The 21,731-nt window shown below is 39.5% G+C and overlaps 1 protein-coding gene across 1 annotated transcript in view; it reads right to left on the bottom strand.

Annotated features, from left to right (window-relative positions):
• The window catches only part of eif2b3 (eukaryotic translation initiation factor 2B, subunit 3 gamma), a 31,967-nt gene extending 10,440 nt beyond the window's left edge, over positions 1-21,527 (bottom strand). Inside the window, exons 1-6 of the mRNA XM_022208274.2 lie at positions 21,216-21,527; positions 19,548-19,713; positions 17,210-17,367; positions 8,882-9,041; positions 8,503-8,614; positions 3,343-3,432 (exon numbers count right to left, since the gene is read on the bottom strand). Of these exons, the coding sequence (XP_022063966.1) occupies positions 3,343-3,432; positions 8,503-8,614; positions 8,882-9,041; positions 17,210-17,367; positions 19,548-19,695 (668 nt within the window). The 5' untranslated portion in view covers positions 19,696-19,713; positions 21,216-21,527. The remainder of the gene's footprint in view (positions 1-3,342; positions 3,433-8,502; positions 8,615-8,881; positions 9,042-17,209; positions 17,368-19,547; positions 19,714-21,215) is intronic.
• Positions 21,528-21,731: the final 204 nt, after the last annotated feature.

Genomic DNA, 21,731 nt, shown 5'->3' with positions numbered 1-21,731 from the left:
GTTTAAGCGTGGCATAGTTAAACAGCAAGTGAAATGCCTATGATCTTGAATGAAATGTATACCCACTGAAGGTGTCGATAAATCGTGCATATTCAACTGCACGTGCAAAGTGTGAATCATGTCCACATCATCAATGCATTGGTGTATTGCGACGATTCGTTTTCCGTTTTCACACCAACCTTACAAAACGCAACAGAAAATGTTAAGAACACATCATGCACCACAAGGTACCAAATGCATTTTTGTTTTGGGAAACCAAATTTAATTTTTCATCGGGTAAAAGAAACTTGCGTTTCTTTTGCGTGAGTATAAATATCACCACATCTGATTACTTAGCGCAATGTGAAGTCAAACGATGTTTCTGTATCAATACTGTAATTGAGGAGATTGTTGACAGTGAATAAAATGTAGTGAATGATGCATAACGCAGGTCTTCTTACTGAAAGCACATCTTTAAAAATAATTATGACAATCTGCACCTTCAGTCCATCTGACAACTGAAAATAAAAGCGCATAAAGCTCAACCATACTTTCAAATCTCTCTTCCTATAAACCAGGAGGTAATATCCAGATCTTCATGTCTTTTTGCTCTTCTCTGCACAGTGCTGTGCTCACTGGTCCTCTCCACCACCCCACACCGCCCCCCCCCTCCACTCGCACTCTCTTACTTTCTTTTAAAGGGAGATTAGAATTTCCATCTGAATGACAGGAGAAAAACAACAGTTACTCTGTGTATTTCTCTCCTTGAGCAAGAGACGGAGAAAGAACCTAGAGGAGAAAGGAAGAGAGGAGCCGTGAAAAGAAAGCCCAAGAAAAGAGCCGAAGAAAGACATGAGTCATCTAACAAGAGCGATGATATATGGTGGTGGCAGAGGGTGCATTAGTGATGCAATGATGTAAGATTTATATCTACATTTCTATGGCAAATTGCTAGATTCAAGAATCCTTTAACCAGAAATATTCAAAGGATGAGTAATGGGGATTTGTGTTTGTTGGCTTGGATTTATTGTGTGGAATATAACTAATTTGAGGAGGACACACTCCATTTAAAATAGTTGAAATTTACTAATGAGTGATAGCAGCTTGCCACAATCTGACTTTGAACCTGGTGACCACTTTTTAATGGGATCATTTGCAGTTTTCAGAACACAAATTACAGCAAGACCTCATTACCAACTTGTTTTACAGAAGTTGGACACCATGATGCTCTTGAGCTCGTAAACTTGTGTGGGATGCATCTGGATCTACTACTGTGAAATCAAACCTGCTGAATACTTTGGTGAGTAACCTGGTAATGTGCTACTAAGGTCTCCTCTTCAAGTGTGCTGACAAAAAAGGAAAGGTAAGGGGTGATGTCTGAAGACAAATGTCCACTAAACGGAAGGCTCAGTTAGATTGTTGTCTGTGTGCGATTTATTTTTCTGGCCGTTTCCTCTGATTTTTAGCTTGAATTGTAGGACACGAAGGCCACAGCAGCACTGGAAATTACTATGCTACAATGTCACCACACCCAAGTTTTTTTTTTTTCCATACGTCTTACATTTATGGAGGAAAAGTTCTGCTTTTAAAACAAGTTGAGCATATTTATTTTCCACTAAGAGGCTCAGAAACTAAAAATAGCGAAACTGACATGTTTTTACATATTCTATGTTTATGGAGAAATAACATAAAAGTGCTTATGTTATAATTTCTCATTCACACTGTGTCCAAAGTGTAATGAACCATGAGCACTGTGTTGCTATTCAAACCAAATAACGAGGGGTATCATTACACTGATCACATTAATAATATTGATTACAAAAGACTGAATGAAGAGTTGACAGCACACAGGTTTGTTTGTTTTTTTCATTTTCCAGTTTCAACACAGGAATATAGAGTCCAGGCGTGTACAGAAGGCTCCCTGTCACACTGCTTCACTTCAGAGGCTAAAGGCCTAACAGCCTGTCTCAGTGGCACATAGTAAAACAAATTAACACCTCGCTAGAATACCCTGCTAACGCAACCTTTCAAAGCCTTACTCACCATGTACCCATGTTTAACACTTGCTCCACATTAAGCAGTGAAGGAGAGTTCACGTTGATGTGACTGAACGTATGCATGCACTTTATGTCTACATGGAAATCTGTTATTGAATACCTCTCACACAGGAGAGATAAATTGTTGCATGTTCAAATTCTTCTTAAAAAAAAAATCAGGGATAATGTTCAAAGTGAGAGCTAATTACAGTGTACAGCAGAGGTGAGAGACTGTCGCTAGGCAAAAATCGTTAAAGTGTCAAATTAATTCAAATTCTTTATAAAAGCATTATTTTTAAGTTTACAAGTAGAGTATTTAGTCTTATAAATAATCAGAAATAGATACTTTAGACTGACTGATTTGAAAATACCCACCTATTTGTCTTTCTCACAAAAAGTTCTTTTCAACTTTCCTTTAAGGTACCTGCCGACTATCGGGCCCCAAAGTAGAAACTCAGTGCAACAAAAGTGAATATACCTGCGAGCGCTGACACGCAGGTTAGAAAGTCTGTGACCACTGAAATTAAATTGAGTGCACCTGTAATTTCCAAACAGACGAACCGCATGAACATGTTTACAAAACGACCTGTGAACACAAACTTTATGAACTCAGTGATGTCTTAAATTTTGCTAAAATGCATAAAAAGATTATTGTGAGCATGTTTTTTTTTTTTTGTCAGATAAGACCGAGATGATTTGTTCAGCTCATGTTTTACGAGAACATGGCCAGGACCATTGCAGTTAATGCACGGCCCTGACAGTGAATAACAGAAGTGGAGCGTGATAATATGGGGCTGCATGAGTGCAAAAAGTGTTGTGGACACAACACCACTACAAGGGCCTGAGGATATACCAAAATACTGGCTGACTAGTTGAATCCCAGTTTGCAGAAGAGTAACATCCCTGCATGATAATCCAAAACACACACAAAAAAATTAAGATCACAAAAGATTTTCTAGTATTTTCTATCATCTCATAAGTATGTTGCGCAATTGGAATCTAATACAACACCTTTAGGATATTGTATAACATAAACCCTCCAGTAAAGCGCAGCTGAAGAAACTGTCTGTGAAGAATGACAGAAAATTTCCTCAAAATCTGGTATCATTCTTGCCAGAAAATTAAGTTGGACCCACGACATACTGATAAAAGAAAATCCCAGTAATGAAAGGGGTACTGATGTTTACTATTACTACTGTGCATCCTGTATTTTTAACACAGTGAATCTAAACTGTCACTTCTTAACTTTACAAAAGTGCAAACAAACTGTTCAACTTAGCATGCAACAGTTCATTGATTCATAGCCAAACAGAAGTGGAGAACTCACTTGTTTTCTGTGAGAAAGTCCACCACCGCTTTTTTCATACAATACAGATGAGCATCCACGAGGCCTGTTTTGATGTGCATTCTGGGATGTCTGCAGGTAAAAGAGAAACAGACAAATAGTCACATGCAGAAACAGAGATCAAAGTTAAGCCAAAACACACCAAAAAAAACATAGGATTTGTGTCATATTTCATGACACTATAAACAGAGAAAGGAAACCTGCGATGCGCCAAAGGAATACATTAGAATATTTCATTAGGACATCCATTTGTACAGTCTCACCACAACGTATACATGCAGCACTTTCAGCAGCTTGACCCAGTCTGCTACCTGGGGAGCGATTCACTTTGATGCTTTTCATCACCTGCTGTTTTTATGCTTCATGCAGAGCTTCTCTTTTACTGAAACCACGTTTTATTTTCTTCCCCGTTTCACAGAAGACAGGAGGATTTGATGGAAAACCAGGAACAGCCACAAGTGCGCATAAAAGTCAGAGAATAGTGGCATCTGTCTATTGTCCTCTGGCAGCTACCATAGACGTCGCCCCCACAGAGCCGCTGCCATCGGACAGCTGCCAGCGAGACAGGTTTATGTTGACTGGGGGGCCATATGCACACAGACACCCACCCACTCATTCACATGCGGAGACACAGTGGCCCGGGTTTGGACGTGACATTTACGAAGCGAGAGCCAAAGAAAACCATGTCATCCGTCAGGTTCCAATAAACAAATCCATCCTCACCCCTTCACCCTCTCTGACTACCTATCCTCCTCTTCCTCTGCCCTTTCAATCATTGCATTATAAAAACTGCGGGGCGCATTGTTTCTGAAAGTCCCCTATCAGCTCATACATGTTTTAGTCCATTTAGTACAACTCACGTATCCCTTCCACTACTGCTAACCATTTTTCAAAGCGTACCGTAGTGATTTAGATGTTTAAAGCTGGAAAAGCACATTGGAGTCTGTGTCTCATTATCACATAACAATAACAGAACTTTGGCAAAATTAGAAGCAGACACAATGTTCAACTGTTCACAGTGGTGTTTAGATCTGATTTATTATTCCACACTAGAGGAATAGAAAACTAATGGTAATTACAAAAATCCTCTCTGGAAGTGGTTGCAACCAAAGCATTCATGCCAACATGGAAGTAATACCAATACTACTTGTTGCATGCTCCAGTTTCATACAGAGATGTGTAAGCATTTCAAATATGCAACACAAAAACATGTCAAAATCAAACAAATCACAGAGAAAACAAGTCTCTTAGTAAGGTGCTGGGCCACTGGTTTTAGTCTCTGAAACTCCACTGGGAAGATGAACACCATTATCCTAAAATACATTTCCTATTTGATGTTGCAGAAGTCAACTTTTCCCTATATTATTTCTCAGATTAATGGTATTGGTGTACAACACCAGTTAACCAGGATTAAATACCAGGACTTGTAGCATCAGTAGTATTTGTAAATATATAATATAAAGGCTGGTGACATAAACAACTGTAAACGGCAAGTATTTTTTTTCTCACTCCCATGTCAATTGGGTAGAGAGGATTCATTTATGGTTCTATACATGTAGCTAACACACAAGCTAGGCATTTAGAATTCATAAATAACAAAGTGGCAGGAGAAATATGTGCAGTGACCCGGGAAAGGATATTATAAATGGCATGGGAACTGAATGGACATTTAATGAATCCCTTCCTCTACCTGTCTCCCTCCTCTTCTCTTTCACCAAAAATCCTTCTCTACAATTTTCCAGCTTTCTCCTTTCCACTCCTTTAACCCTCTCTTCTCCAGCTTTGCTGCATGAGTAGAGCGACTCAGGAGGTTTGCTTGGTCACACATATTTCACAACCAGATGCTAAAAGCCATAAATCAAACTGAGTGTGTGTTCGTCTGTATTTTATTCAAAAGCATAAAAACACATGTCCGTGCGCACACAGACAGGCTCTGTGGGTGTTTGTCAAATGTATTTATTCACACAACATTTCCCAGGTGTATGCCTCTGTGTGTGTATCACGGGCGTAAAGTGAAATTTATGGGAACACCCAGCATGTGACATCACTGTTTGGCACCTGCAGACGGGCAGGAGGCGGAGCCTTGGGTAACTAGCTTATGACAAAAAGAGTGTGTGTGAGTGTTTTCTGTGTGTTTCTATGTGTGTGTGTGTGTGTGTGTGTGTGTGTGTGTGTGTGTAGAGTAGCAACAGGTGCCTCAAAAACTCATGAACAAAAGGAATACAGGATTTTTACAGTACAGTAGGTACAGCAGCAGCAAGCTCTCACAATCAAGTGCTACATTCAACCATAATTGCTGAACAAATCAAAAGCATTTCCTCAAACATTTTTATCGGAATTTTAAATATTTTTTTTTCATTCCTTGCACTTTTTGCGGAATCCAACTACAACAAACATCTCGGATTTCCCAAACAAAGGTAAACATCTTGCTTTTCGTAACGGCAGCATCACGTGATTTCTGGTTGCTGCGCGTGCTGTGGAGTTCGGTGTCGAGGGGAGCAGGAATTTAGTGGCTCTGCAGGCAAAGATGACTCAACCCTTGGATTAATGGCTGACTACTAAAGTACCACTAAAGTCCTCAGTGGGAGAGAGGAGTCACATCTCTCTCGCTCTCAAACACACACAGCATAATGTCTTATTTAGTTACAACTAAAACCCCACGGTGGACGATGAGTCAGAGGCAGTAGAATGACTGTTAATACCCTCATTAGTCAGGTTTTCACTTCAGAGCCAACGAGGCTGAAGGGCTTACGACTCTTTTAGGGCATTCAACTACTGCCTCCAAAATAAAATGTGCGCAGTTCCCTTAATACTACGCTAATCGAACAGTGTTTTCTTAATTGAGCTGACTCACATCCGTGAACCTGCATTTTGAGCCTAAGGTGCACGTGTGCCTGCCGGTGAAATCGGGCTACTGTTCGTGATCCTGCACACTCACCCTCGGTATGCGAGATCATAGAGCCAACCCGGACACAAGTGTATGTTTATCGTTTGAAAAATGTCAGCAAACAAAAATATCCCATCACGGTTTCCCTGAGCCCGAGGCATTTCCACTGGATTTTCGACAAACAATCCCGAACTAAAGAGAAATTAAAATCAGGCTGCCACATATGCCAGTGATTTTAGCTTCCAAGTCTGCCAAATCATTGAGAAGCACTCACAGAAGAGCCAGCAAGTGAACAAATGTCCATAAGTCAAATAAACCACATACATAAAAGAACTGGTATGTGAGTCAATGTCAACAAAATATACCAATTACTCATTTTTTCCATTATGTTAGCCATCTATGTAGACATCAGTAACTCATGCTGATGGTGTTTGTTACATATAGAATACTGCAAAATAACAATTTATGCATGTGCTTTTGTTGTTTTGTTGTACTTTGCAAAAAAAAAGTTATGTAATCTTTAGAGGGCATATCCTGCCATCATATTTCATCATTGCTAACAGAATTCTTGATCCAGTATCTTAAAGGTCACTGCAGGCGTCTTTACTATGACTCCATCTTCAAAACATACAAAAACCAAGTTAGTCAACTGGCTTGCTTGAATCTCTCTCTTTGGTCTCAAAAATCCAGATTTTAAATCAGCCTTTTATTACACAGTCGACCATTTCTTCAGGCCTGTGTCTGCGAGATCCTGACAGGTGGGAGCTGCAAATGTACGAGGGCAATCTCTGCTGGAGTCCTTTCACACCATTTAAGCGATTTCCAGGTCAAACAATCTCACATGTGCAGAATGTTTTGAGCCAGCACACCTCAACCATGTGGAAAGCATAGAGCAGGGGAAAAAATTACACAGGGGTTGGGGTTGAACAAGGATGGGAGGATGAAAGAACAGATGGGCGTTTGTGTGGAGGGCTGAGCAGAACAGGGCAGAGATGGCTGAAATAACGAATGAAGAGGAAATGCAGACTTAAACAGACCTATTTTTAAAAAGACTGACACCAAAGGATGCATTCAAGGGAGGTGCCACATAATCAGAGTTGCTATGAATGTTGTGTGTTGCACCAAAATACTAAAATTCTGATCCAAATGTTTCTGTCCCAAACAAGGCTCAATGTGCACATTTAAAATGCCTCACACAGTAAGGAACCTACAGTGTGCGTGTATGCGTAAATTGCGACTTTTGACTAGATGCGTACTGATGTTCAAAACAGTCGGTTCTTGTAAAACTACCTACTGGTGACTTATAGAAATCCAGAACTCTGGGATTTCTTCTGTTACAACCTTTGGCAATAAATACTGCATGTAGAGAGGTTTTTTATATCCGTTTCGTGTGCTTGTGTGACATGTGAGCGTATAAATGATCAGAGGTGATTCGAAAGCTGTAAGTCTTTCACTGTAAGCCATAAATGTTTAGCTATGGCCTCAGTGTGTTTCCATAACACTGTGACAACGTGTGACTGTTTTCTCTCCATCAATGTCTGCCTCGAAGTTTTGTTCCGTGTTCCTGTGTGCGCTCATATAAGCATTTCAGTGTTTGTGAAAAAAGACAAAATGTGTATACGTATATATATATAAATATGTGCATATATGTGTGTGTGTACGTGTATGTATATATGTATGTGTGTGTGTGTGTAGCTCAAGAGTTCCCTGTGCAGGGAAGCATGCGAGCAGCTGCTCCGGCCCCCCTCTTATTGGCCAGAATTTACAGTGGCTTTGGCTCCATGAAGTATTTACGAGCTCCCAAAACACCCGCTCTCACACATACATGCATTTTAGGACTCCGAAACGAAAAGACCTAGAGTACTCTTCCTGTAACAAAAATCTCACACACCCACCACAGAACCTTCACCCTAAAACACACTGATTAGAAATCTAAACATCTGCTCTAGCAAGGCTAAGAAACTAGAGATGTACAGACTCTATTTATCATAAACCCCAAACACCGAAAAGTGACTGTGCAGGTATAGCAACCAAAAGAATTAACATTTATTAGCTGAGCTGTGAATACTTATTTCAACTGGTGGGATTAACAGTAGGAGTTTAAAAAAAAACAAAAACAAGGAGCCTATGCAAAAGAGTTTGAAATGAACACAATAATAGCTCCATCAGTAAACATTTGAGCAATAGCATTATAACATATGACTGTATTTTCTTAGTAAAGGAGCTGTAACATTTGACATCAATCTTACACTTACTTCCGCATGATGGACTTCCTAACTGACAGCCCATCCTCCAGATCTGCCTCATTGGCCATGAAGAGTAGCCTCTTTCCCGACTGATCTACTCCAACAAAGTCTCTCTGCTCAGCTGGAATAAGAAAAACACACACACACATATATATATACACCAATAACACAACATACAATAATAGTATGTCACAAATTTGGCCATATTCTTCCTTACAAATGCCATTTCTGAAAAAATAATCCTTTATTAATGTTTGTGCAGTGTAACAGTTGCACAGAAATGTAATAGAAAATGCACTTTGAGCATTATCCTATGAGAGCACCACTAATTCACCACACATCAGACTCATAGTAATCTCATCACTGAGATTGACTTGTTTCCTGTTACCTGTCTTTTTCTTGCCCTTCTGCCCTGGGACTGTCTCCGTGAATTCATGGGCTTTGCTCATTAGCATGGCCAGAGTTGCATTGTGGGCTCTGAACAGATCAACCACCTCGTGAAGAGCCACATCTGTTATCAGGTCACAACTCATCACCAGGATGTCCGTCTGAGGAGAGAGGTTGGAGAGAAAAAGACAGTGAAGCATTCAGACTAGTTTATACATTCGGTTGCTGGTAAGATGTGGCAAACTCTCTTAAAGATAGTGGATGTGATCTGATTTGACATGACTGCTTCACCCCACATAGCCATTTCAGGCTTTTAAAGGGAGACTTCAGACTTGAATTTACAAAATCCACCTTTTGTAATTATAAAGTAGTCGGAAGAGTAACTTATGTTAAGAAAAGAGGTTTACTTGCTCATGAAAGTCATCTCAGCATGCATGTGGAAAATACAGACCAGCATATGACGACAACATTTCATCACATGCAGTTAACTATTCCAAGTTCTGCTTTGCTTGTAGACCAAACTTAAAGAGTTGCTTGATTTACTTTTTAAAGTTATTTAAAATATGATGACAGTAAGTATTAAATCCTGTTTTTGCTAAGGAATAGTTTATTTTCTCCTCACTTGGTCCAATTCTGTTCTATGATAGCATGCTTTATTAAATAAAGGTTTGAATAATAGTTGCTTAAGCATCCTGTAGCTGCCAAAAAATGTGGGACAAGTACAGTAAAATTACAGCAGCCATATGCACATAACGTACATTACAGTGAAAATTGGCAAAAAAAAAAAGATTTATGATTGTACTCACCATAAAGCAAGCTTATATAAGACTGCACTAAATTGTCTTTCTTCTGAAAACACATGCAGATCACCGTTACAACATTATAACAAAACATTAACAGCAGATTGATGTGGTGACTGCAAGAAATGTTGCACTAGTCGAAATGCTAGCATGAATTCCCTGTGCCTGGAAATTTTTACCATGTAAAAATCTATACCATGTTCAAATGATAATTTGTGTGGAAAAAAAAATGCAATGATATCAGGGTCTGTATACTTTAGAAGAAACAGTAAACCGGTTTACTAAATATATTACATATTTTGCTGGGCTCTTTTGCACTACAGTAATTTTCCATTTATTGTTTTAAGCACCATTTAAGTGCGTGCCAAATGGCATGTCAGCTGTGTTTATTTTTGAGCTTCTGTGAGCGATCATATCTCTGACTAAATAAGTGCCTAAAATCAATGAAGACGGCCTCTATCCTGTGTTTGCATCCAAACGTGTTTATATCCAAGCCTGGCTCCTATTTCTATTACATTTTTATTGTACCATGCTCCTGACACAGTATCATATAACTTGTTAACTTTCGCTTCTATCCAGAACAATGAGTGAGGCTGGCTGGATCCGAGTACCTTCCTGTGAACTCATCCAAAAACAGCACAGCTCAAACATCACACGGACCCAAAGAAAACAAGAATCTTTGGAGCTTTAAAGAGTACATCATTTGTTAAATGAGAGAGAATATTATTTTGGAATTTCCCAAACATTATTTCCTACTTATATCATCTTAAACTACTGTCTGTATTTCAGCTGTTTAACAAGGTGTGAGGAAATATGGGTTATAAACTGCATATCACTAGTTCTCCCACCAACAATAAGAGGAGCAAATCCTGCGTTAGTCTTTTTAACTGGTCTCCACTGACGTTACATGTCTGCATATGTGTTTACATGTGGGCGCGCCCACATTTGTGAGTCTGTGTGTAGTATCCATCTGTCTGTCCGGTGATGAAGGCTGTCAGCATAGAAACTAATCCCTCCATTAGCGCCAGCAGCCTCAATGACAGAGACATCTCTGCTATGTTTGTGAGAGACAAGAACGACTGAGAGAGATGGACGCAGGATTAAATGAGTCCATAAGAACTTGAGCGAACAATCTATAAATATAACTGAAAGGAAAGAGTGAAAAAAGATAAAACAGAGTTTTTACGCTGACTTGCAAGCACAATTGTCTCATTTCACATACACCCCTGTAAGAAAAAAAGCCTCGACTTTGATGTTCCCGCCTCCATCCTTGACCATATCCTGAATGCAGCCTGGTTCTCTCTTGGTTTTCTCCACACAAAGCTTCTACCATCAAATCAACGCAGCTTACATTTTTTCTTGTTGAAAAATAGCTTGCGGCTGTCTTTCTGTGCATGTTCTTCTTCGAATGTAATCCAATTCTTGTGGAACCTATTTTGAATGGTTTGTAAGCTAAGTTGCATCTTGTAATTATTGGTGATCTCTGAGGCAATACTTCCTGCTGTTTCTCAGTTATTCACAAAAACATAATTCAATCTGCTGCTGCACTTTCTGGGGCTGCCTGTGCACCTTCTGCTCTCGATCACAACTCTTCCATAACTACAATAGCATGCCCAACCGTGGCAAGCTGTTTTTTCCACAAGTAGCCATAAGTAGAGACAATCAGAACTTGACTAAACACATTTTATTTGTCATCTGGAGAGGTGTGTTCACGCTTATTTAGTGACAACCTGATAAAAGTATATTAGCTGAAAATATGTCTGAAATGTCAATTTATCAATTATTTAAAAAATGATGAGATACATCATGGATGTTTGCTGCTAAGTTAGCCATCCACCACTGTAGTTGTAGTATAAAGCTACATAGAAAACGGTGAACATATACCAGAAAATGCATCCATTGCCTTTACTGTCAAACAATTTCAGCTAAAATTCATAGTATTTAGTCAAAACTATTATATTCTACATGTCTCATTGTAAACATTACAAGAAATAAACTGTTTGCAGTGATCAGATTCTGGAAACAATTACGACAAAAAGTGTGTGCTTCATAACCTGGCAATAGCCAGATTAATAATTGTGTAGTACTTGATAGTACTCCACAATATCAATCTGGGACCACTCCATGTAAATCCGTTCGGAGGAAAGAGGCACGGATTGGACAGTGCAACAGTATGTCCCGCCTCTGACAGGTTTGTTTTTAGCCAATCGCGGGATCTTCACAACGAGCGGAGCCAATTGGTAGATTAAACTCTTACCAAAACCCGTAGGTAAAAAAGCACAAACATCTTTACCATCCAGAAATGCGCAAAGCGCCTCTCGTTGTTCTTCCTTCAAAGAAGCGATAGGAGATTCAGCTAAAACTGACTTAATAGCAGCATCTGCACGATCGTTGTCCTCCGTTGCCGTGTTTGTTTTGATCTACTGGCGCTTGGTGTCGTCTTCACACCCGGATATCCCGCCCCACACACGAATACTGCTGCGTGATTGGCCCGTGCCAACTTGGCACTGTACGAACAGTGAATGCGGGAGCGGTGCAAGATGGTTTCTTGAGAGATTTGTGAACTCATAAATATCGCGAGAAATCAACTTGCTGGCAAGGTTATGTGCTTCATGGTGCAACTGACAACTGACTCAGTTGCGACCAACGGTCGAATGACAGGACTTCAGCTGAACTGGGCTGAACTTCATGCTGAGTTTACACAAAGCAGAGAGGAGACAAGGACGGAAAGAAATTAAAAAATGTAAGTAGTAAAATATCTGTAGTATGGAAAGCCACTTTGATTTCCAGTATTGGAAACATCTCTGGGCACTTGGAAAAATGCTGTACATGGTGATTCCAGGTTTCTTATTATCAAAGAAATCCAACTTTTGTTTTAGATTTATGACATTGTTAATTTTGCTGCATATGAAAGATTTCTGAGAACTTTTTACCTCCAGCTGTAATTCTGCTGTTTCCATCGAGGCGTAGGACTTCATGTTGCAGTGAAAACGCCCAGATAGAGCATGATGTTTAGAATGAATAATGAGTATTAACATTTGGCAAAACTACAAAGAACTGAAAAACTGGCTGGCATTTGTTAAGAATGTGTGTTGTGGCTGAATGTTAAAGGGGCGAGTACATTTCTGTGGTGGACAGTGTGTCTGTGCAGGGGTGGTATCAGTCAGATCAGGGGTCATGTAGTTGACCTAGATTTAACTCTAATCATAACCTGGTCTGGTCCTGGCGACAGGAAGCTGCCACAGCAAACCTGGAGGTGTCTGCAGGAGATCTACTGACACTGAGACTCTGACATCTTTCAACTCTCTTCTGCCTCTATCTCACACTGACAAGCTTGCGCACGTGTTCAGAAACAGAGCACACAACAAGCATGTGTGCCGTGCGCACGCACACACACATAAATGGACAAAACCATGCTTGCATAGTCGACACACACAGACACACTCAGAGGCGACAGCAGAGTGGAGTCAGCTGGAGAGACAGAGACACTTTGGCCTTTCAACAGCCAGGATCACTGGACAGGTCAGGACCACACACACTGATCCACACAAAATCACACACACAGACACACAGTTGTCCCAGTGGTAGCTGACTTCAGTCCAAAACTACTGCTTACAAACCCCTGACCAGCTCTAACCCTTTGACGCACAACATGGCTCAAAAGATATTCCACTGAATATGTGAACACTTTCATATGTATCGAGATTTTTTTATCCAGCTTTTGTTTATAAGATTTTTAAATGTGAGTAGGCAGTATGTGGGACACTTCTGTTTTTTTAAGTCGGTACGTGACTGCTGCTATTAAACACTTTCATGAAGGATTTTTAAATGTGCAAGAAAGAATTCAAGAATATCGCCTACATACAGTACACGCTATTGCTTATACAAAATGACAACAGAAGAAAGAAAACCAAGCATAATCAAATAGTTTTTTTCTTTGCTGAAGAGTTCAAACTCAAACATAATCACTTGACTGTCATGCAAAATGAGGAAAAGCAGTAAATTGTACTAAATGTAAATTTGGTATAATCAGCTTTTTGCTTGGAATTTTGCTAAATGTACATTTAACTATCAAAACAGCATGTGATTAATTTTCAGGTGACGGTTTTATATAGTAACTATGACCCCACTCAGATGTTAAATAAGATCAGAATGATGCGTGTCTAGATGATGTCTATTCATTGGATTTAGGTAGCTCATCCAATCAAAAGACAATTATATGTTTTTCTCCTCTGGTTGTTAGCTACTACCAGTTACTATCTGATCTTTTATGATTAATAGCGACCTTCTTTCCTAATGTAAAATTTTGATGATTAATTCATGCATAACTGAGCTGTCAGACATAGGGAGAAATGCCAGTATAGGTTCAACAAATGCAGAAGTCTTGGTTGAAGAAGTCTTGAAGCTCATCAAACCACTGAACATTTTTCAGGCTAGTCTGAGCTAAAAGTGATATGAACCACTTTTATCACACACAAAGCCCAAACCTTGTCTTATCTTAACCTATGGTTCTTTAGAGTTTGAACTTATGCAGGTCACAGAAAAGAGGGAAAGGCAGATTTGGTGGGAATGTAGAATAAGATTGTAAAGAGGGAAAGAAATAAAGACACTAATCTGAGCATGTCTGCTGTGTATCTTTCATGCAGCCGCGGCCCCATCTCTCACTCCTCTCTTTCCTCACCTTTTGTCTTGAGTCTTACAAGCTGACTAACATATATAGACAAAAGGTGAACCTTTGAATCAGCAGCTCCATATATTTCTTTTTGCCCATATACCTCATTTTGCCAGGTGATTAAGCCCCAACGATAATAGAAACGTCAAAGAGGTTTTAAGTGTACAAAGCAAAAACTGCATGCAAAGTACTCCTTTCACTAGTTTGGCTTATTGTGAAAGACCAAAGCATTAATCGGCATATCCGTCCACTTTTGTGCAACTTCGCTGTTTGAAGAGCGAACAAAATAAAATATGCTGCTTGTAATCTCTCTTTTCAAAAATCAAGAGGAATGTCCTACTCTGCTCACCCAGAGTGTACACTGATTCCTGCAAAGCATTTTGTTTGATGGGTTACACCAAATCCCCTCATGGGAGGGTGTTTGCGTAAAGACATGACTGAGTATGTGTGTGTCTATACTGTGCTCATGCATCGGTTTGACAGATTGAGTGATCTCTGTGCTGGGATTTGGCAGGCCATGGTTACGGTTTTTCACTCATCGCCCTGCAGTGTGTGAGTGTGTGTAACTCAATGCCTCTAATCTAGCTGACTGCTCAAAGGATTAGGAACTCAGCGATTCTCAATGGAAGCATGCTGGAGCTAGTCGTGTTTAAGTGCGTGAATATATAACAAGTGTCTATTAAAGAAATCTTTAGCAAAGAGAAGACCAAGAATCTGTACAAGCCTATTCAATCGCCAAAGGAAAAACATTACACTGACTAGTAGAAAAAAATTGGCATTTGATTAAACTATTTTCAAAGGCAAAGCCAACTTATTTTGCTGGGAAGAATGTAATAAATGTCAGGGCACTTCTCTTTATAAATGCACGTTTGATGTGGTATCAAGTAGAAAGAGTGTCTGACATTTTTGATCCGACACTGCCGGGATAAGGAATCCCAAGGAATGTTTTCATTCCAGGGATGTGGGCTGCATGATGTTGGTAAAAACTGGCATTGCAAAACTTTGTTTTTCGGCCATATGGCAACATCAAAAAAAAAAACAACAAAAAACACAGGGAACTTCACCAAATGAGTTCAATAACTCTATTTGAAAAGAATGATTCATTAAAGAAGGATTAGGGGAATTCTGTAGGGGAGTGCATCTGCACAGAAGATTAAAAATAAGTTTTAAAAATTCTCAGTTTATGTAATATTGGCAAAGTCATCCAAAAAAAAGTTTTCTCTTTTGGACGACATTTAGACCTGGCTTTGCAGTCGTCAAACAGAGCTTTGTGGTGCCAATTTAAATGGTCAGATTAGTTGGACTGCCTCATCTAATAGCAATAATTACAAGACACTGCCGACAGAGGGCCGGATTTTGGTCAACATCACTGTCACTGTATCCAAAGTATTTCCATATTGTTGATGTTACATTTCTCTTTGCAACCAAATCTTCCTTTTCAGAGTTTGTCTTCTGCTTTTTTACTCACTATGCTCCGCACATGTAGAGTCTCAATGTCAGCAGACTCATTTCGGTTAATCTGCCTTGCTTCTATATTGCCTTATCACAATATGAGTTTAAAAAAAGGAGAAGAAAAGCTATCACAAACAAACCAATATATGGGAACCACTACTGTCAGACAGCTCTGCAAATATATCGCCAGTCATTATTGGACTGATGGTGGTTGGTTGGAAAATATGAACATACTGCCCAACCCGTCTTACCAGTTCCGTTTCATATAACACTACTGTAAATCTGTACTGTGTTGACAGACTGAAAATACCCCTATGAGCTGAATGAGTCATTTCAAGCTAATTCCTTCAAAGACGATTCAATAAAGAACGCACCGAAAGGATTACCTTCTTTTGAGATTTGGAAAGTTTGAATCAATTACATTCTCTGTGTAACATCACAATTTTGTCTTTTTTTTTACATCCTCAATATCTTGTATCTAATATACAGTATTTTGTTAAATTGTCAAATTAATTCAAAATTTTAGGTGATAGTAATTGCAATTCTTAAACTCTGCATTCCCAACCTTACAACTGTATAACAATAATTGATAGACGAAAAATGAACCAGAGTAATTGCTTTTGAAATACATCAGCATTTCTAAATGACACAAAGCCTCACACAAACATGTCTTCATGGTCACAGAAGGCCAGTCAGAACCATGGCATATACAGAGGGACACCATACACCCTAACATACCCAAACACAAATGTTGCACAGATGTGCATGACTACTGCATGAGAATAAATGGTGCACCGGGTAAACTGGCAGCACAGGGAGTTTGAGTCTTAACCATGACCTCATCTGTTTAGAGTGAATCGGATGAAGGGAGGGAAGGAGGGATCAGCAGGCAGGATGCAGAGGGGGTCTGGAAATTGGAGTTGAGGGTCATGGATACCAGGACAGCATGTGTAAGTCTGTGTGACTGTGAATGTTTGTGTGTATTTCAAAAAGGTGAAATGAGGCACTTCGGCAGCCTTGGCCATCCGGGGGAGGGAGGGAAGGACACGGATCGGTGGTCACCCAGCAGTACACGTACCCACCTCAACAATCTTTGTCATTTTTCTACTCTACCTCCAACCTTTTTGCATTTTTTTTAAAACATAGAAGCTAGTGGTAACTGGTCTTTGTGAGTGCATCATGCATGATTTGGTCTTTCATTTCCATCACATTTAAAAAGCAACCATTAGATTGCAACAGTGTTCTTTTCAAACAGCCAGTCTGTGTTATCTTATTCGCATTAGGTTGTAAAAACTGAACAGCTTGAAGACTTCAAGCTTTTGAAGAGTGGTCGTCTTTTCATTAATTCGGTTAGATTTCTGTTGGTGCTTCTGTAAATACAACATCGGTCTCAAAATGCACACACCTTGATCTTCTGCTGGATGTGTCTGAGAGCATCGGCGGTACCCATGTCTCCATCTTCCTGGATACAAACCACGTCCAGTTTCATCTTCACGTCCCCCTTTATTTTCGGGTCGGTGCTCATCATCTTCTGGACCTCTTTGGTGGTGATCACTATCACCTCTGAAAAGACGATTCACAAACATTAAGTATTTATGGGATGAATCTATTTTTAGATCAAGTTGAAGAGCCACATGAGATGTTTACTTTGCTTTAGCACATTGTGAACTTCAAGTTAGGACAACTGCTCTGCCTTTTATAAAGTGGGTAGCAGCATTACTAGACTACTTTATGAATCTCAAACATTGCAGAGTCCGTCTGGTTTAATTAGCCTTGTCTGCATAAAATGTTTTTTACCGGGCATTTGTTCACTCTAGCTGTGTCAGGCTAGTAAAATCTAATTGCACAGCTTTGGCTAGCAAGCTGCACACAGTAAACTGCTGGCCACACATGATGGTTATGTATAGAAAGCAACTTTTATTTAGACCAGTGAGGAACTACAGGCTTTTATAACGAACAGTCCAGTTTACGGCCAAGAACAGCACACTGCAAAAAAAAAAAAACCTTTATAAGCTCAGTGTTTCTGGACCCACTGCACGTTGCAGCACAAAGGCAAAAAATCTGGACTGGAAATCTACACAGGAAATGCACACCTGACGCAATACCTTTAAAAGTGCATCATATTTAAATGAACTGTTACACCAGCCAAAATACTACAGTCTATATGACGTTCTCTAAACATGCTCCCTCATTACAGTACAGAAAAATGATCAAATATGACGATTTCTGCATTCAGTATTTATTTAGGTCACTTCTGACTTGAGCTTTTTCTTCAGTAATTTTATCTCTATGGTAATGACATTTACAAAAATGTTCTAGCAGAGGATGAAGTTTTCATCTTCAATTTCCTTTTTCCACATTACCATTAAAATTAAGTTTGCACACTTTTTCAGCACAGGTTCTCCATGTGGGCCACATAAACTTTTTCGCTGCATTTTTGCTTCTTTAGATTTTATGTGGAAACGTTGAATGTCTGCGGCTCCCTGTAACACTTTTCACCCCTACTGCTGACACGTAGTATGGAGGAGGGCACACAGCGCCCATGCAGCCACCGCCATCAGCTCCAATTAGTATGAAAATGTAAGGAGGAAATGTTACAGTATGAGACACGCTGGTAGAAAATGTTCTCTACAGCTTTTACTTAAGGCCCAGTACGGAACACAGGCGCTTTGCCTTGTTGTGGCAAACTAGACGTATGATCAGGCTTAAAAAATGGCCAGAGCAACAAATTAAGCATCAATAAAGGCATCCAAATCTAAAAGAAGCAATAAGACTAAGGAGAGGAAGATGTCAGTCAAGCCTAGAGTGTACATGTCCCCACAGAACTGTGAGGTGTTGTGGGAAGGCCATATGAATCAAACACCTGTATAAATCTCTAAGTGTAGTGTAATTTTTAAAGGTCCCATATGGTGAATGTGTATTTTTATCTGTTTGGCATGTCTTAAAAACTTGGAAGTGTAAAATAAAAGCTGAGAGAATAAAAGGACGCTTACTACTCCCTCCCTCACCTACATGGCCTCCCAGCTTAACAAGCCAGTCAGAAGTTTATTCACTTTTTAAGCAGAAACTGAGGAACCAATAGTTGCTAAAAATGATCCTCATCCTACCCCCCCACTGCCCACTGCTCGTGAGGTGAGCCACAAAGATTGAGCAACCACCTCATAGTCCGCCAGGTTTGTTTACTTTCTAAAAGCAGTTTCTGCTAACTCTATTTTGGATCAGTCACACGGAAAACACTCCAAATGTTCCGTTGTTAGCAGCAAGCTTGAACACAAGAGTCTCCATGCACTCCCTGCATCTAAAGAGCCAGTGGATTTCTTTTACTTCTCTCCTACTCTCTGTGCTCACATATACTGTATTTAATTACAGCAGAATTACCAAAAAGCTGTGCTATCAACATATTTTCACTGTTTCTGTTGTCAGAGAACAAAGCCAGTATGTATCAGTGGAAGGTAGCCTATTAGGACTACAAACTGGCAGTCACTTTAAAGACATTGAAAGACATATTCTGGGGACATGTGAGATTCATTCATTTGTTGAAAAGGTGACCATTAATTTTTAGTATTTTTAGTGCAGTGAAATTTTCAAGACAGCATTCTTATTGTATATACCAACAACTTGAACAATCCTACTTACACTGATTTGGTGGCAGTCGTAGCAGTAACTGTGTGTGCAGTAGTATTTGAGGAGGAGGATATAGAAGAAATATTATTATGAGTATAATAAAAAAGGTCAGCTCTCACCTTCAAAGCCCACCCTCTCCAGCAGGTTAAGGGGATACCACATAAGGGGCTTGTTTCCAACAGGCAGCATCGGTTTAGGAGTGTTGTATGTCAGATCAGTCATACGAGAACCCCCACCAGCCGCCATCAGCACTGCCTGGAGCTCCATGATGTCTGCTGGGGACGGCTAAGAGAAAGGGTAATACAAAGGAAAGCAGAGACAAAAGTGTATGTTGATATATATATATATATATATATATATAAACACAAGTGGAACAGTTGAATAGAAACCATATAATGTGGAGTCCTGCTCATATGTATTTTGACAGTTACGCATTATTTGTCGTACAGCCTCTGTGTTTCAGCACATATAAATTGTAATGCTTCAAACGTAACTGGACATTTGACACTAAATGTGCCTTGACTGCTGTCAGTCAGCTCAATACCAGCACAAAAGAGCTAGTATGTGGCTCAGAGCTGAGAGCTGCAATGTAGATTGAGGTGGAGTTGTCTGTCAATTTGATTTGCGAACTCTGGCTTGTTCTTCAGTTGAATCTAACAAAAGACTGTCAAGAGATTCTAATAACCAGTTTTTCAGTAACTAAAAAAATGATTTTCTTCATGGTTTAAATTGCAGTTTTAACATCAGGCAAATGTGTGCAAAGCACATTCCCTGTTAGTTTACATGCTGATGATGCTGGGCATATCAGCTTCCCATTTTTGGAAGGATGTGTCTCCGACTAAAAAAGAAGCCATTCTCTGGGCTTCATTTTAACTCAAACACAACCATCAAATGCTATGCTACAATTGCTACATCGAGTGAGAAACATTTGATTGTTCTAAATATGAAGATTTTTCTGTTTTACATATTTATCAACTGATTATGCTTGGATTGTGGACTGTTGGTATGTCAAAATGACATTATTCCTCTTTCAGTTTTGGGACAACATGATTTATAAATAAAATAATTAATTAGTTGGTGATTAAATTGACAACAATAAAAACATTTGATAGGCACACTGAGGACAGCTTTTCTGCAGAGGTAAACACTTGATAAACCAGCTGGAAATGAAATGTGTTACATTGTTACTGATAGCACTAAATGATTCTAAAATGATGCTAAGTTACTAAATATGGGCACATTCTACTTGTCAGCACTGAACACAGAAACTGACTGCTTAGGATCAAGATTTTTTATAAGAGATCATTGACTGATTTCTCTCTCAAACTAGTCTTGTTTGGCATGTGCTTTCATAGAGAAATCCATAAAAAAGGTAAACACCACATGTATGAGTGTAACACTGTGTAAAAGTTTGACATTCTTTCTTTTTGGGTTGTTCCTCCTACAGTCAATAGTCTCAGCCCAACATGTGCAAATGCTGTAACTTCCAACCTACAACTACTGGACTGTATGTTTTACTTTCTAAATGAGTACAGTGAGTCGGTGAGACTTACAGATTCACATCAGACTGATAAAGTTGGGTCCTGAATTCTTCATCCTTTCTTTCTTCTTCATGTAAAACTCTGACATGTGCTAAACACAGCAGGTTGACACTGACCTGATTGAACTAACAGCCCACTAACAAATGTTCGGATACGGTGCTGACTGAATTCACAATACGGCTTTAAACAGGGGTTTAGATTTGCATGTAAAACAGCTGAAATGTGCAAAAATAAATCTAAACATACCTGTCACAGCCTCCTTGATCCCTGTTGATCGGCTGCCTGATGCCAGCGGTGGACGCATGCAAGTTAGTTGCTGTCAGTGTTGTTAGCACTTAGCTAACGCTTAGCGCAGAGCAACAAACGATACGACCGGTTTAAACAAAGCTCACAGCTCGTTGGACGCGTCTTCCGAAACCCAAACAGTCAATTAGATGAGTAGTATCGCCACAATTTCAAATTAGTCGCTGAATTCTTTGACAGCGACAACGTAAATGAAGCTAACAGCTAGCATCGTATGATGACACTAGGGTGCTTTCAGTGAAATACGTCCGTGGAGGAAACTACTTCCTCTGTCATTTGGTTCCTGAGAGAAGAGAAGAGAAGAGAAGAGCAGAGGAGAGGAGAGGAGAGAGAAGAAGAGAAGAGAAGAAAATTTTACTGTACATTTATCAGAAATGTCTTTTAAAAACTACCTAAGGATGGGAGTAAATGAAAGCATAAAAAACATACAGAGCAAAAATGTACATAAAAATGTTAATT

This window comes from Acanthochromis polyacanthus, chromosome 9 (assembly GCF_021347895.1).
Source record: "Acanthochromis polyacanthus isolate Apoly-LR-REF ecotype Palm Island chromosome 9, KAUST_Apoly_ChrSc, whole genome shotgun sequence".
Lineage (NCBI taxonomy): Eukaryota > Metazoa > Chordata > Actinopteri > Pomacentridae > Acanthochromis > Acanthochromis polyacanthus.
Note: the sequence above shows the minus strand (reverse complement) of the source record. Positions and strands in the feature narration are given on the sequence as shown.